Below are 16143 nucleotides of genomic sequence, written 5' to 3' on the forward strand. Positions count from 1 at the left end.
GCAATTGTGCTCCTGTTATTACAGCCCGTACCCAGGGCAACCTTGGATCATCTCAGGAGGCAGACAGAGGAGCCAAAGTCACGATCTTCATGTGGTTTGACTTTTCAGAGGCCATTACTATGCCTCATGGCCTCTGTTGATGTTGGGAGAAGCTGAAAAAGGGTTGCATGGATTAAAAGCCTCCATTACTTTGAAAGCTAATCCGCCTGTCAGAGAACAAGATCTTGCTTTTCCTGTACTGGAGCTTATGCTTCCAACTCCCTCCTCATCCATTGTAACAGCTAGATTGTGTCGAGGAGGTTGAGACTCTTCAGACTGCAATTTCTGCTCTTTATGTCACAAGAGCAGTTGAAGATGACCGATTATCATCTTTCCCCATACCTGTTAGTGGAGAGCCCTGGAGCTGAGACATGAGTTCTGTAGAAATTACCAGTAGCAAAGCAGGGTCTGATTTGCCTAGTGGAGGAAGCTCCCCTGGAAAAACATCTAGTGTAGACTGTGTGTTTCAAACCCAAAGAACAGGAAAACCAAAGATAGAAGGAAACACTGCCTAAATCACAAAATGCAGCTCTCCTGCCTTGGTAGATAATTAGGATTTTATAACCAGATAATAAGGAATAAAACTGGGGTTTGGGGTGGCTTCTTAAAAAAAATAAAAATAAATAAAAAGGAAAATTTATACAGAATATTTTAACATAGTTTAACCTATTCAACTATGCATGCATGCTTGCAGGCTGAGGAAGAGATCTCGAAGAAGGACTAAGTTGGAAAGGGGACCCCTTTCCCAAGGCTGGGGTTTAGAGCCAGTTGGAGAATGTATGGTTGTAGCTCACTGGATACACAGAAGATACTGGTTTGCTCAAGCTGGTGCTGGTCCGTGGCTACTGGGAAAACAGGAACCCTTCAGGTGCAGGCGCAGTGGCCAGTGCGCAAACATGCGGAGTGGAGTGCCACTGTGGGCAGGAGGCCTGGGGTAAGCAGTATCCATGCTGAAAAGAACAGCAGCACTGGGAGGACCTCCAGAGACAAACCTCTGTGGGGAACGACAGGTGAGCAAAGGGAGTCAGGCATCAGTGCAGGCACGAGGTCTGAAGCATGCAGTGTCCTGGCTAAGTGAGCAGCTGACAGGTGATCAGCTAGGGCTAAGAAGTTCCTAATGTCTTAGCTCAAATTGTGACTGACTGGTTTAAACAACAGACATTTATTTTCTCGAGGTTTAGAAAGCTGGAAGGCCAAGGTCAGGGTGCCAACCTGATCAGGCTCTGGTGAGAGCCCTCTTCCATCTTGCTATGTGCTCACATGGACTTCTTGCTATGTGCTCACATGGACTTTCCTTAATGTGTGTGTTGTACTTGAAGAGAGAGCTCTGGTGTCTATTCCTCTTGTTACAACACACTAATCCCATCATGGAGGCCCCACTCATGACTTCATCAAAACCTAATTATGTCCCAGAAGCTTTGCCTCTCATCACATTGGGAGTTAGGGCTTCAATACATGAATTTTAAGGGGGCACAAACATTCAGTCCATAACACCAAGGACCTATAAGTTCTGGGAATTTGGGTGGAACACTACAAGGTGGCTTCATCCCATTGGTTTCAGCAGAAACATACCTTCCTCATGCAATGTCCCTCTAGTACACTCTACCCAGAAAACTTAACATCATGATTACTGTGAAGGAGAAAGGCTTAATTGACAATAAATTGACAGCATGCAGAGCTTGGGGGAAAATGTAAGAGTAAGAAAGGCCTTTCTAACCATAACATGAAACCCAAAATTCCAAAAGTAAAAGATTAATAAATTCACTTGAATAAAAATAGAAAATATACACTTGGCCAAAAAAATACTAGGTGTAAAATCTAAAGACCATATGAGGAAAAATATTTGCTTCTATATCACAAGGAGTTAATTTCCATAACTGCATAAAGGTTTCCTTAAAATCAATAAAAATAATGACCATAGTCTAATAGGAAATGAAATATGATATATGTACAGTTTTCAAAAAAGGAAATACACATGACCTTGAAATATTGAATATGTTCAGTCTCACTCATAAAAGAAATACAAGTTGAAACTACTTTGAGATGCTATTAGTTTTCAGGTATCTGATTGGTAAAGACTTTTTTAAGTTAAATGACAATGTTTTTGAGGATTTAAAGAAACAGGCACCCTTGGGTATATATTTTAACACAGTTGCTATAGTGGTCAATGTGGTGACAGTATCACAATTTACATACCCTTTAACCTGGCAAGTCTGCTTTTAGAAACTTATCCTACATATATGTTTTCATATGTACAAAAATGGTTGTAGATTATTCATTTTAGAATTGTTTAGAATAGCAAAAGATTGGAAATAACCTACTGTTAATTAATAGGGAATTGGTTAAATAGAGTTACATGGTCCATCTATTAATGGAATCCTATTTAGCCATAAAAATTAAGATACTTTTTATCTATTGAATATAATGATTACCCAAATATACTGTGTAACAAAATCAAGATTCAAAAGAGTATCATAATCTCTTCTGTTTCGGTAAGAAGAAAGATGAAAAGTGAAAGTGATAGTCACTCAGTTGTGTCCAACTCTGCAACCTCATGAACTGTAGCCTGCCAGGCTCCTCTGTCCATCTAATTCTCCAGGCAAGAATATTGGAGTGGGTTGCCATTCCCTTCTTCAGGGGATCTCCCTGACCCAGGGATCAAATCCAGATCTCCTGCATTGTGGACAGATTCTTTACTGTCTGAGCCACCAAGGAGGCCCATTTATATTTCCTTTTATGTAAAGAAATATCTCTGAAAGATATCAAATAAGCTGATAATATTTATTGCCTGCAGGAAACTACTGGTTAGCTGAAAACTAAGAGTAGGAAGGTGACTTTTTCTACATATTCTTTTGTAACCTTTGAATGTTTGTTGAATGAAGGGGAAAATATTGCAACAAAATTTTGGAAACCGTAATACAAGTGAAAAGTGATAAATGACTTAGCAGTCCCCAAGAGAGCTAAATCTTAAGCCAGTAGTGCGAAACCCGAAGAAGAAAGTTTAAACCACCAATTTCTCAAAAGGCTTAGGAACTAGCAAAATCAAGTACTTTTGAAAGTAAGAATGTAGATGGAACTAAAAGTAGAAAGATGTCAACCATCTGATTTAAAAGCAGTTTGACCTTTAGATCCTCTCTTCTGCTCCAAAAACAACAAATTGATTTGTCACGTTTGATTTGACATTGCAACATGCCCCATACCAATGGACATGAAAAATTTCACTGAGGTAGAAGTCCCCTGAATTTCAGTTGAATTTATTTCCTACATACTGGCTTGCAAATGTCTTACCAATAAGTTAGAATAGGTGCTACTTCTTGCTCACTAGGTCCACTCAGCATGTCATTAATGTAATGGGCCAGTGTGATAACTTGTGAAAGGGAATGGCAGTCAAAATTCCTGTGAACTAAATTATGACATAAGGCTGGAGAACTGATACACCCATGAGGTAGGTTAGTGAAGGAGGTGTGTTGCTGGTCTTGGCAGCTGAAAGCAGACTGCTCCTGTGGGACCTTATAGACAAGAGTGGAGAAAAGGCACTTACCAGATCAATAGCTGTACACCAGGTACCAAGAGATGTGTTAATTTGCTCAAGCAATGAAACTGCATCTAATACAGCAACTGCTGTTGGAGTTAGCACCTAAGTAAGTTTATGATAATACACTTTCATTCTCCAAGACTCATCTGTCTTCTGCACAGGCCATATAGGCCAATTGAATGGGGATGTGGTAGAAATCACCAACTCTGCATCTTTCAAGTCCTTGATGGCACACTAATTTCTACAGTCCCTCCAGGAATTCAGTATTGCACTTATTGTTTTCCTAAGCAGAAACATCTCTAGAGACTTCCACTTGGCCATTCCCACCATAGTTGCCTTCACTCCACAGGTCAGAGAACCAGTGTGGGGATTCTGCCAGCTGTGAGGCATGTCTATTCCATTTATACTTTCCAAAACTGAAGAAATAGCCATAGGATGCATGTGGGGACTCATCAGACCCAATATAAAATTTCCCTGATCACTTGACTGCCATAAGCCCCTGCTCTGATTGGGGGCAACAATAATGTTCGGGACCTCTGAAAATAGTGTCCGTTCGTAGCCAGTATTCACTAGTACTGAAAGGTCTGATTATTCCCTTTACTTCAGGGTACAGATAGCCTCGTAATTTTCAAATCTTTTGGGTCCTTTTTGAACAATCCCTCTTACTTCTTTAAACATCTTAAAGGTACTTAAATATATTTGATGTTTCCAATATGTGAAATGGTATTCTAATTCTCTTCTTTGTTGTTTCTGTGGACTCTCACTCATAATGTTTATTTTTGTAACTGATTTTGTAATTTTGGATTATGAGTTTATCTTAAACTGATCTTAATGTGTGAAAATTCTGTGAGGCCTTAAGTTTATGGTGTATGTGCATCTAGAAAGGATTTGTGTTTGCTTCAGTCAGATGCCTGAGGTGCTATCACCCCAGGACCACTTTAAGTTATGTTTTAAACTTAGGGTTTCCTAGACTGTAGATAAAGACAAATCCTAAACTGACATAAAGGAATGTATGTAGTTTCTAGGTTTCAGCAGTAATTCTTTCTCATTTCTCCTCAGAGCTCACATAAGTCAACAAGTTTTATTATCATCTGCTTTGAGCAGTGGGTGGATTCTTTCTAGCCCACCTTTTTCACTGAGAAAAAAAACCTTTAAATAACCTTTTAACTTTTTGAGCCAGGGTGGCAGTTCCAACTCTTCTTTACAAGGGCCTAATGTCTTGTCTCCTTTTCCCTTTCAACACAAAGCCCTTGGTTCCCAAGATCAGCAAATAAAGTCAAGGCTTTTATACCTGTCTCACACTGTAGTTTCCTTTGGTACTTGGGGATTACCCTTAATTTCTTATGAATTCAACTATGGATTTAAAAGATATTCTAAATAGACATTTCTCCAAAGAAGACATACAGATGGCCAAGAGGCAAATGAAAAGATGTTCAGTGTCACCAATTATTAGAGAAATGCAAGTCAAAACTATGAGATATCACCTCATACCAGCCAGAATGGCTATCATCAAAATATTCACAAACAATAAATGCTGGAGGATGTGTGAAGAAAAGGGAAGCCTCCTACACTGTTAGTAGGAATGTAAAGTGGTACAGCCACTATGGAGAACAGTATGGAGGTTCCTTAAAAAACTAAAAATAGAACTACCATATAACCCAGCAATCCCACTCCTGGGCATATATCCAGAGAAAATCATGATCTGAAAGGATACATGTACCCAAGTGTTCATTGCAACACTTCATTTACAATAGCCAGGACCTGGAAGCAAACTAAGTGTCCATCAGTATAAATGGATAAAGATGTGCTACATATATACAATGAAATATTACTCGGCCATTAAAAAGAATGAAATTATGCCATTTACAGCAATATGGATGGATCTAGAGATTTGTCATGGGCTTCCCTGGAATTCCAGTTGAGCTATTTCAAATCCTGAAAGATGATGCTGTGAAAGTGCTGCACTGAATATGCCAGCAAATTTGAAAAACTCAGCAGTGGCCACAGGACTGGAAAAGGTCAGTTTTCATTCCAATCCCAAAGAAAGGCAATGCCAAAGAATGCTCAAACTACTGCACAATTGCACTCTTCTCACACACTAGTAAACTAATGCTCAAAATTCTCCAAGCCAGGCTTCAGCAATATGTGAACCGTGAACTTCCAGATGTTCAAGCTGGTTTTAGAAAAGGCAGAGGAACCAGAGATCAAATTGCCAACATCCTCTAGATCATCGAAAAAGCAAGAGAGTTCTAAAAAACCATCTATTTCTGCTTTGACTATGCCAAAGCCTTTGACTGTGTGGATCACAATAAACTGAAAAATTCTGAAAGAGGTGGGAATACCAGACCACCTGACCTGCCTCTTGAGAAATCTGTATGCAGGTCAGGAAGCAACAGTTAGAACTGGACATGGAACAACAGACTGGTTCCAAATAGGAAAAGGAGTACGTCAAGGCTGTATATTGTTACCGTGCTTATTTAACTTCTATGTAGAGTACATCATGAGAAATGGTGGACTGGAAGAAATATAAGCTGGAATCAAGATTGCTGGGAGAAATATCAATAACCTCAGATATGCAGATGACACCACCCTTATGGCAGAAAGTGAAGAGGAACTAAAAAGCCTCTTGATGAAAGTGAAAGAGGAGAGTGAAAAAGTTGGCTTAAAGCTCAACATTCAGAAAATGAAGATCATGGCATCCGGTCCCATCACTTCATGGGAAATAGATGGGGAAACAGTGGAAACAGTGTCAGACTTTATTTTTTTGGGCTCCCAAATCACTGCAGATGGTGACTGCAGCCATGAAATTAAAAGACGCTTACTCCTTGGAAGGAAAGTTATGACCAACCTAGATAGCATATTCAAAAGCAGAGACATTACTTTGCCAACTAAGGTCCATCTAGCCAAGGCTATGGTTTTTCCTGTGGTAATGTATGGATGTGAGAGTTGGACCGTGAAGAAGGCTGAGCGCTGAAGAATTGATGCTTTTGAACTGTGGTGTTGGAGAAGACTCTTGAGAGTCTTCAACAAGCATCTACTCTTCAACAAGCATCCTCTGCTCTTATCAGGCATATTCCTTCTTTCTCTCTGGCACACTCCATTCACTTTCAACCTCCAGAGATGCTTATATTGAGCTTTCAGCCTGTCTACCAGCTCCCCAACAAACGCACACATATACACCTAAAATACGGTATTCCTTTTACAAACCTTATCCTTTAAATTCTAAGCTCAATCTCACCCCCTTTCCAACAACTCTTTTTCTAAATTTCTAAAGTATCCGTAGTCTATAAGTCTCTTCCAAATGTGATACACACAAAACTAGGGCTGTAAGAGTTCCTAGGGCATAGGAATATATAATTTTCAAGAACTGTTATATAGATCTTCCATTTCTACTGTATTCTTTTCTAAAACTTCTATAACTATGCCTATGATGAGGGTGTCAGGCTCCTTCTTCATTCCTAGCATCCCTTTAACAATTACTTCTCTTCCACTTCACAAAGAAAACCCAAAATAAAAAGGATGAGGTGAGAGGAACATATCTTTCACCCACCATAAATTTTACTGTGATGAATTGCCATGTGGTTTTAAAACTTCCAGGGGCACCAAACAAAGGAGTATTTCAAAATATTGACATCAGTGTAAGAAAGAAAATGACTTAATGATTGGGTTAAAAATCTTTTGTAACCAGGTAATCTCCAATTTTAACAATTGAAGGAAGACTAAATTGAGTAGCAGCTAATAGATCATTAAAATAATTTTATTAGTATATCCATATGTAATTTTTGGCATATAACTCAGAATGAATTTGACAGTTTGTTTGACATCTGTATTTATCAGGATGAGGTTTCTCAGCACTAGAAACCTCCTAGAAAATAGGAATAGGATTAATACTTAATGTTGTGCCATTTAATCAATAATTTATTTATTCACACATACCTTAACTAATTAAAGAACCCAATGTGCTCACCACTGAGATGCATTTCTAATTAAATTTTATCCTTAATGCCAATAATTATCAAAATAGATAATATATATGCTGTTTTGATCAATTTATATGAACAATAATTTTTTAAATAGTGCAATCTAGATAACTCCTTAAAGCCTATCAGTCCAGTTCAGTTCAGTCACTCAGTCATGTCTGACTCTTTGCGACCCTGTGAATCGCTAAAGTCATAGGAAATTTTAAAATCTGATGACATATATTTTTGATGCATAGAAATATGATAAGATAATCAATAAAAGACTGCCAACCAGAAAGTTCTATTACATTACGATAAAACTACGGGAAATTGAAATGGAAATATGAATTCAGGGAGAAAATGAATAATATTAATTTCCATCTGTTAAAAAGAAAAAAGCTTGCTCATGTACTTTAAGAATTGAAAAATGAGAGTATCAAATTCCTATGATATTAATATTTAGATTAATAAACATAATTAGATTATGTTTTAAAGAGTTGTATTATAGTGTCATTTTTAAATATTGGTATTTAAATATACTGGAAGTTATATGTCCTTAACAACTACTTATACTTCAAATTTTTAAATCTAGATGTCAACATAATATATAATAGAGTATATCATTTTTCATATTCTTTTATGGAGTACATGAAAAGAAATACTTAAAGGCTACTGGCCTCATTTGTTCTCATTTATTTCTTGAGTAGGTTTCTTATCTTCCTATCTAGATTACAAGTTCTCTTTGTGTAAAAATTATATCCTATTTCTTCTGTTTTCCCCAGAGATTCATGAAGAGGAGCAAGTAAGCAAAGTAACATGCTCATGAATTTTATGTGTGTTTTGCAAATATTGCTCAATTCTGCTCTTTGATCAGGAAAGTGTCTTCATCCCAAATATAATTTCTCCCCACCCCACCCCCACCTGCTATTGATGCCTGGCATTCCTTCAAATAGTGTCACAAATTTTAATTCCACATTTATTCAAAATGCATATATCCTTAGGAGATGTAACATTGATCTAGAATCATATTAGATTAAACTACTTCCTGAGAACAAGTTTTTGTGAAGGAGAGTGAAGACAGTCAGGAGATTTACATGTTGACTCCCTGACCTGATTGCAGACAAGTATCGTTTCTTTACTGAAGTGACCCTGAGGGGTCTGTTAGGTAGGACCTTATTGGAAAAGGTCAGTTTTCATTCCAATCCCAAAGAAAGGCAATACCAAAGAATACTCAAACTACAGCACAATTGCATTCATCTCACATGTTAGTAAAGTAATGCTCAAAATTCTCTAAGCCAGGCTTCAGCAATACATAAACTGTGAACTTCCAGATGTTCAAGCTGGTTTTAGAAAAGGCAGAGGAACCAGAGATCAAATTGCCAACATCCTCTGGATCATCAAAAAAGCAAGAGAGTTCCAGAAAAACATCTATTTCTGCTTTATTGACTATGCCAAAGTCTTTGACTGTGTGGATTACAATAAACTGTAGAAAATTCTGAAAGAGATGGGAATACCAGACCACCTGACCTGCCTCTTGAGAAACCTATATGCAGGTCAGGAAGCAACATCTAGAACTGGACATGGAGCAACAGACTGGTTCCAAATAGGAAAAGGAGTACGTCAAAGCTGTATATTGTCACCCTGCTTATTTAACTTATATGCAGAGTACATCATGAGAAACGCTGGGCTGGAAGAAGCACAAGTTGGAGTCAAGATTGCCAGGAGAAATATCAATAACCTCCGATATGCAGATGACACCACCCTTATGGCAGAAAGTGAAGAGGAACTAAAAAGCCTCTTGATGAAAGTGAAAGAGGAGAGTGAAAAAGTTGGCTTAAAGCTCAACATTCAGAAAACGAAGATCATGGCATCTGGTCCCATCACTTCATGGCAAATAGATGGAGAAACAGTGGAAACAGTGGAAACAGTGTCAGACTTTATTTTTTTGGGCTCCCAAATCACTGCAGATTGTGACTGCAGCCATGAAATTAAAAGACGCTTACTCTTTGGAAGAAAAATTATGACCAACCTAGCTGCTGCTGCTGCTTCTAAGTCGCTTCAGTCGTGTCCAACACTGTGCGACCCCATAGACAGCAGCCCACCAGGCTCCGCCATCCTTGGGATTCTCCAGGCAAGAACACTGGAGTGGGTTGCCATTTCCTTCTCCAATACATGAAAGTGAAAAGTGAAAGTGAAGTCGTTCAGTCATGTCTGACTTGTCACGACCCCATGGACTGCAGCCTACCAGGCTCCTCCATCCATGGGATTTTCCAGGCAAGAATGCTGGAGTGGGTTGCCATTGCCTTCTCTGGACCAACCTAGACAGCATATTAAAAAGCAGAGACATTATTTTACCAACAAAGGTTCATCTAGTTAAGGCTATGGTTTTTCCAGTAGTCAAGTATGGATGTGAGAGTTGGACTATAAAGAAAGCTGAGCGCTGAAGAATTGATGCTTTTGAATTGTGGTTGGAGAAGACTCTTGAAAGTCCCTTGGACTGCAAGGAGACCCAACCAGTCCATCCTAAAGGAGATCAGTCCTGAATGTTCATTGGAAGGACTGATGTTGAAGCTGAAACTCCAATACTCTGGCCACCTGACACGAAGAGCCGACTCACTGGAAAAGACCCTGATGCTAGGAAAGATTGAAGGCAGAAGGAGAAGGGGACGACAGAGGATGAGATGGTTCGATGGCATCACCGACTCAATGGACATGAGTTTGAGTAAACTCCGGGAGTTGGTGATGAACAGGAAGCCTGGTGTGCTGCGATTCATGGGGTTGCAAAGAGTCAGACACAACTGAGCAACTGAACTATCAGTTTTAAATGATCAACCACATCAAAATCCTCATTTCTGGTAAAATATCACTCTTGAATAGAATGCCTCCCAGTTCCTAGACTGACTGAGAAATGAAGAGTGACACATTTTGAGAGTGACACTGCTAGGCCTCCAATTTGCAATAAAACTGAGCAATCACAACTGAAACTTCCTTTGGGTGAGTGAATGAATTAAAACACATTTTCTGTTTCTAGTAACTCCACATAATCAATGCCTTTTGGCTGCAAATTTTAGAGAAATGTGCAAAATTTTAGGGAAATTTAGGAAAGGTTTTAGTGCAGTGCCTAGAACAGAATACGCATTCCATAGATCTTGGTCAAATAAATAGATTTTCAGGAAGGGAAAAGTACTCTTAAGTAATAATTGATAATAAATTAGACTGCCAATTAATCTGTAACCTGGGTCACTAAAGATGTGCACCCTTGATTCATTTTCTCTGCAGCAAGTGAAAGGGAACTTTGCTAGGCTGCAGGCCTGCATCTCAGAACTCCGCATACTGCAAAGAGAAGGTTGTTTCAGACCACAAGGCATTTCTCTGCAGTTGGCAATAGAGGATGGGCTCCAGCAGTTCAAACAGTACAGCAGACACGTGAGCACAGGTGCAGCTCTGACCTACAGTTCCCTGGAGGTAAGAGATGCTGGCCTTAGGACACTGAGCTTTCTTCCCATTTAAGTCCATCTAAATCCTTCATTATTTGCCATCCTTCTATTGTTCTCTGTTTCATTCACTTGAAGGTCGTCACTAGGTACTCCATTGGGTGTGTAAATGAGTTAAAATACATTCAGTCTCTGTAACATCAGGCATCAAACAAATGAGTTTAGAAATAATTATGCTCTAAATGTCTAAGTACAAAAGAAAACTGCATATATTTAATACTTGCCTTCCAGAGTTCAGATTGAGCAAGGAGAGACATCCAATGGAAGTACCACTGAGAAAAGAGCATATAAGCTCTCTGATATTTAGTACACATCTAACAAGTGGAATTTAAGGATTCTGTTTCCTTTGTCTCTTCATGAAATCAAAGCATTTTGAGCAAGAGGGATACTGCCTGTGATTCAAGCAATCTTAAAAGCTGAAACACAGCGGGGGACTTCCCTGGCAGTCCAGTTGTTGAGACTCCATGCTCCCAATGCAGGTGGTGTGGATTTAGTCCCCGGCTGGGGAATTAATATCCTACATGCTGTGGCATGGCCAAAAAATAAACTGAAACAAGGATGGCTTCTCACTAGTCCCTTTCTGGGATAGATTCAGTTTGTTTGGAAGGCTGCTGTGATGATCTATCCCACCAGACCTCTCCCACCAGAATCTGTCAAATAAAACTTGATTTGCAAGTTACAATTAAATCCTCTTCTTTGCCCTAAGACACTACTACCAATTTCTTCGATGTTTATCCTCTAGATCTAACCTGTTAACATTCTTCACTCTGTACATCAGTGAAAGAGGGCACAATGATTCTTTGATTTATTTCCAGATTACCGTTCTGACTTCACAGCCTGGAAAAGAGGTGATCAAACAGTTGGAGGAAGGATTGAAAGATACAGACCTAGTCAGGATCAGGAAGCTTCAAGTGGTTGAGATCACAAAAGGAGTCCTAGAATGTATTAACTCAGCATCTCCTGTTGAAGAGCCCAGCAATGAGGGTAAGGATTAAATGAAAAGGTTAAAAGAATGGTCAGAATTTTAATGAGTAGTCTTTTACAGCTGAGGAGTATTATTTTCCATGGTCTTTTTATATTCTTAAGTGAAATAAAGCCAACAGATTTCACTGTGGTCCAGAAAAGTGTTTCTAGGTGGTAGAGTTTAATTTTTAATCTTATTTTTAATTTTAGAAGCAATATATATTAATGTAAAATCTGAAATATTATAGGTAAAGAAAGTTTAAAATTCCTTCCTCCTCAAGAGATTGGGGTATCCTTTGTAATGTTCTAATGCCATTGCCTTCTCTAAATAAAAAGATAGATATATAGAAATATAAGACACACATACAAAGTCAATAGCATTTCTATAATTAGAAACAAACTCTTAGAAACTTCCATTTTTGAAGAAATACCTTTTACGATAATAAAAGAATGTTTAGAAATAAAGTTTAAAAGGTTTAAACTATGAATTTTATTCTATGTTTATTCTATGAAATAAACATAAATAACATAAATAAACATAAATAAAATAACATAAATAAACGTAAAATATGATTTATTCTATGAAAAGATTCATAGAATAGTTATTGGGGAAAGTTGAAAGCTTTACTGATGGCACCTTAAAGAAGATATAACTAAGTGGAGCATGTTAATGGATAGAAACATTCAATATCATAAGGATTCAGTTCTCCCCAAATTGATCTATCAATGCAATTCCAATCAAAATGCTATCAGAATTTTTTGATGTACTTACAAGCTAATCCTAATAAATATATTTAAAAGGTGATAGAATTCCAGTTGAGCTATTTCAGATCCTAAAAGATGATGCTATGAAAGTGCTGCACTCTCTCTCTAATTAAAATTAAAAGCTTCTGCACAACAAAGGAAACTATAAGCAAGGTGAAAAGACAGCCTTCGGAATGGGAGAAAATAATAGCAAATGAAGCAACGGACAAACAACTAGTCTCAAAAATATACAAGCAACTCCTGCAGCTCAATTCCAGAAAAATAAACGACCCAGTCAAAAAATGGCCCAAAGAACTAAACAGACATTTCTCCAAAGAAGACATACAGATGGCTAACAAACACATGAAAAGATGCTCATCATCACTCATTATCAGAGAAATGCAAATCAAAACCACAATGAGGTACCATTTCACACCAGTCAGAATGGCTGCAATCTGAAAGTCTACAAGCAATAAATGCTGGAGAGGGTGTGGAGATAAGGGAACCCTCTTACACTGTTGGTGGGAATGCAAACTAGTACAGCCACTAAGGAGATTCCTTAAAAACCTGGAAATAGAACTGCCTTATGACCCAACAATCCCACTGCTGGGCATACACACCGAGGAAATCAGAATTGAAAGAGACACGTGTACCCCAATGTTCATCACAGCACTGTTTATAATAGCCAGGACATGGAAGCAACCTAGATGTCCATCAGCAGATGAATGGATAAGAAAGCTGTGGTACATATACACAATGGAGTATTACCCAGCCATTAAAAAGAATACATTTGAATCAGTTCTAATGATGTGGATGAAACTGGAACCGATTATACAGAGTGAAGTAAGTCAGAAAGAAAAACACCAATACAGTATGCTGCTGCTGCTGCTAAGTCGCTTCAGTCGTGTCTGACTCTATGCGACCCCATAGACGGCAGCCCACCAAGCTCCCCCGTCCCTGGGATTCTCCAGGCAAGAACACTGGAGTGGGTTGCCATTTCCTTCTCCAATGCATGGAAGTGAAAAGTGAAAGTGAAGTCGCTCAGTCATGTCCGACTGTTAGCGACCCCATGGACTGCAGCCCACCAGGCTCCTCCGTCCATGGGATTTTCCAGGCAAGAGTACTGGAGTGGGGTGTCATTGCCTTCTCTGCCAATACAGTATACTAACACATATATATGGAATTTAGAAAGATAGTAACGATAACCCTGTATGCGAGACAGCAAAAGAGACACAGATGTATAGAACAGTCTTTTGGACTCTGTGGGAGAGGGAGAGGGTGGGATGATTTGGGAGAATGGCATTGAAACATGTATAATATCATATAAGAAACGAATCGCCAGTCTAGGTTTGATGCAGGATACAGGGTGCTTGCGGCTGGTGCACTGGTATGACCCAGAGAGATAGTATGGGGAGGGAGGTGGGAGGGGGGTTCAGGATTGGGAACACGTGTACACCTGTGGCGGATTCATGTTGATGTATGGCAAAACCAATACAGTATTGTAAAGTAAAATAGAGTTAAAAAAAAGAAAGAAAGTGCTGCACTATGCCAGCAAATTTGGAAAACTCAGCAGTGGCCACAGGACTGGAAAAGGTCAGTCTTCATTCAAATCCCAAAGAAACGCAATACCAAAGAATACTCAAACTACTGCACAATTCCACTCATCTCACACACTAGTAAAGTAATGCTCAAAATTCTCCAAGCCAGGCTTCAGCAATACGTGAACCGTGAACTTCCAGATGTTCAAGCTGGTTTTAGAAAAGGCAGAGGAACCAGAGATCAAATTGCCAACATCCGCTGGATCATCAAAAAAGCAAGCGAGTTCCAGAAAAACATCGATTTCTGCTTTCTTGACTATGCCAAAGCCTTTGACTGTGTGGATCACAATAAACTGTGGAAAATTCTGAAAGAGATGGGAGTAGCAGACCACCTGACCTGCCTCTTGAGAAATCTGTATGCAGGTCAGGAAGCAACAGTTAGAACCAGACACAGAACAACAGACTGGTTCCAAATAGGAAAAGGAGTACATCAAGGCTGTATATTGTCACCCTGCTTATTTAACTTATATGCAGAGTACATCTTGGGAAATGCTGGGCTGGAAGAAGCACAAGCTGGAGTCAAGATTGCCGGGAGAAATATCAATAACCTCCAATATGCAGATGACACCACCCTTATGGCAGAAAGTGAATAAGAACTAAAGAGCCTCTTGATGAAAGTGAAAAAGGAGAGTGAAAAAGTTGGCTTAAAACTCAACATTCAGAAAACAAAGATCACGGCATTCGGTCCCATTACTTCATGGCAAATAGTTGGGGAAACAGTGGAAACAGTGGCTGACTTAATTTTGGGGGCTCCAGAATCACTGCAGATGGTGATTGCAGCCATGAAATTAAAAGACACTTACTCTTTGGAAAAAAAGTTATGACCAACCTAGATAGCATATTCAAAAGCAGAGACATTACTTTGTCAACAAAGGTCTGTCTAGTCAAGGCTATGGTTTTTCCAGTGGTCATGTATGAATGTGAGAGTTGGGCTATAAAGAAAGCCGAGCACCAAAGAATTAACGCTTTTGAACTGTGGTGTTGGAGAAGACTCCTGAGAGTCCCTTGGACTGCAAGGAAATCCAACCAGTCCATCTTAAAGGAGATCAGTCCTGGGTGTTCATTGGAAGAACTGATGTTGAAGCTGAAACTCCAATACTTTGGCCACCTGATGCGAAGAGCTGACTCATTTGAAAAGACCCTGATGCTGGGAAAGATTGAGGGCAGAAGGAGAAGGGGATGACATAGAATGAGATGGTTGGATGGCATCACTGACTCAATGAACATGGGTTTGAGTAAACTCCGGGAATTGGTGATGGACAGGGAGGCCTGGCATCCTGCAGTTCATAGGATCACAAAGAGTCAGACACAACCGAGCAACTGAACTGAACTGAAGATATATACTAAAGCTAAAGGTTTCCCTTGCCTGATATTAAGATAATTATTAATATAAGGCTGTTCAAATTAAGATAATGTTGTATTTCTACAGGGAAGGACAAAGGTCCGGTTTAAAATAGATGAGAGAACCCAGAAACAGACAGCCACATTGTATGAAAACTTAATATGTGGCTAAGTTGACATGACAAAGCAATGGGAAAGAATGGATCTAATCATTAAATCATACTGGAACTATAAGTATTCCATATGGGAAAAAATGAAATTTGATCCCTGCTACTGCTGCTGCAGCTAAGTTGCTTCAGTCGTGTCTGACTCTGTGCGACCCCACAGACAGCAGCCCACCAGGCTCCCCCATCCCTGGGATTCTCCAGGCAAGAAGACTGGAGTGGGTTGCCATTTCCTTCTCCAAGGTATGAAAGTGAAAAGTGAAAGTGAAGTTGCTCAGTCGTGTCCAACTCTTCGCAACCCCATGG

At 39.2% G+C, this 16143-nt stretch overlaps 1 protein-coding gene across 1 annotated transcript in view; it reads left to right on the forward strand.

Annotated features, from left to right (window-relative positions):
• Positions 1 to 16143, forward strand: part of M1AP (meiosis 1 associated protein) — a 74617-nt gene that overhangs the window by 13425 nt on the left and 45049 nt on the right. Inside the window, exons 2-3 of the mRNA XM_005686314.3 lie at positions 10813 to 10998; positions 11843 to 12011. Coding sequence (XP_005686371.2) covers positions 10813 to 10998; positions 11843 to 12011 — 355 coding nt within the window. The remainder of the gene's footprint in view (positions 1 to 10812; positions 10999 to 11842; positions 12012 to 16143) is intronic.

This window comes from Capra hircus, chromosome 11, assembly GCF_001704415.2.
Source record: "Capra hircus breed San Clemente chromosome 11, ASM170441v1, whole genome shotgun sequence".
In the NCBI taxonomy this organism is placed as follows: Eukaryota; Metazoa; Chordata; class Mammalia; order Artiodactyla; family Bovidae; genus Capra; species Capra hircus.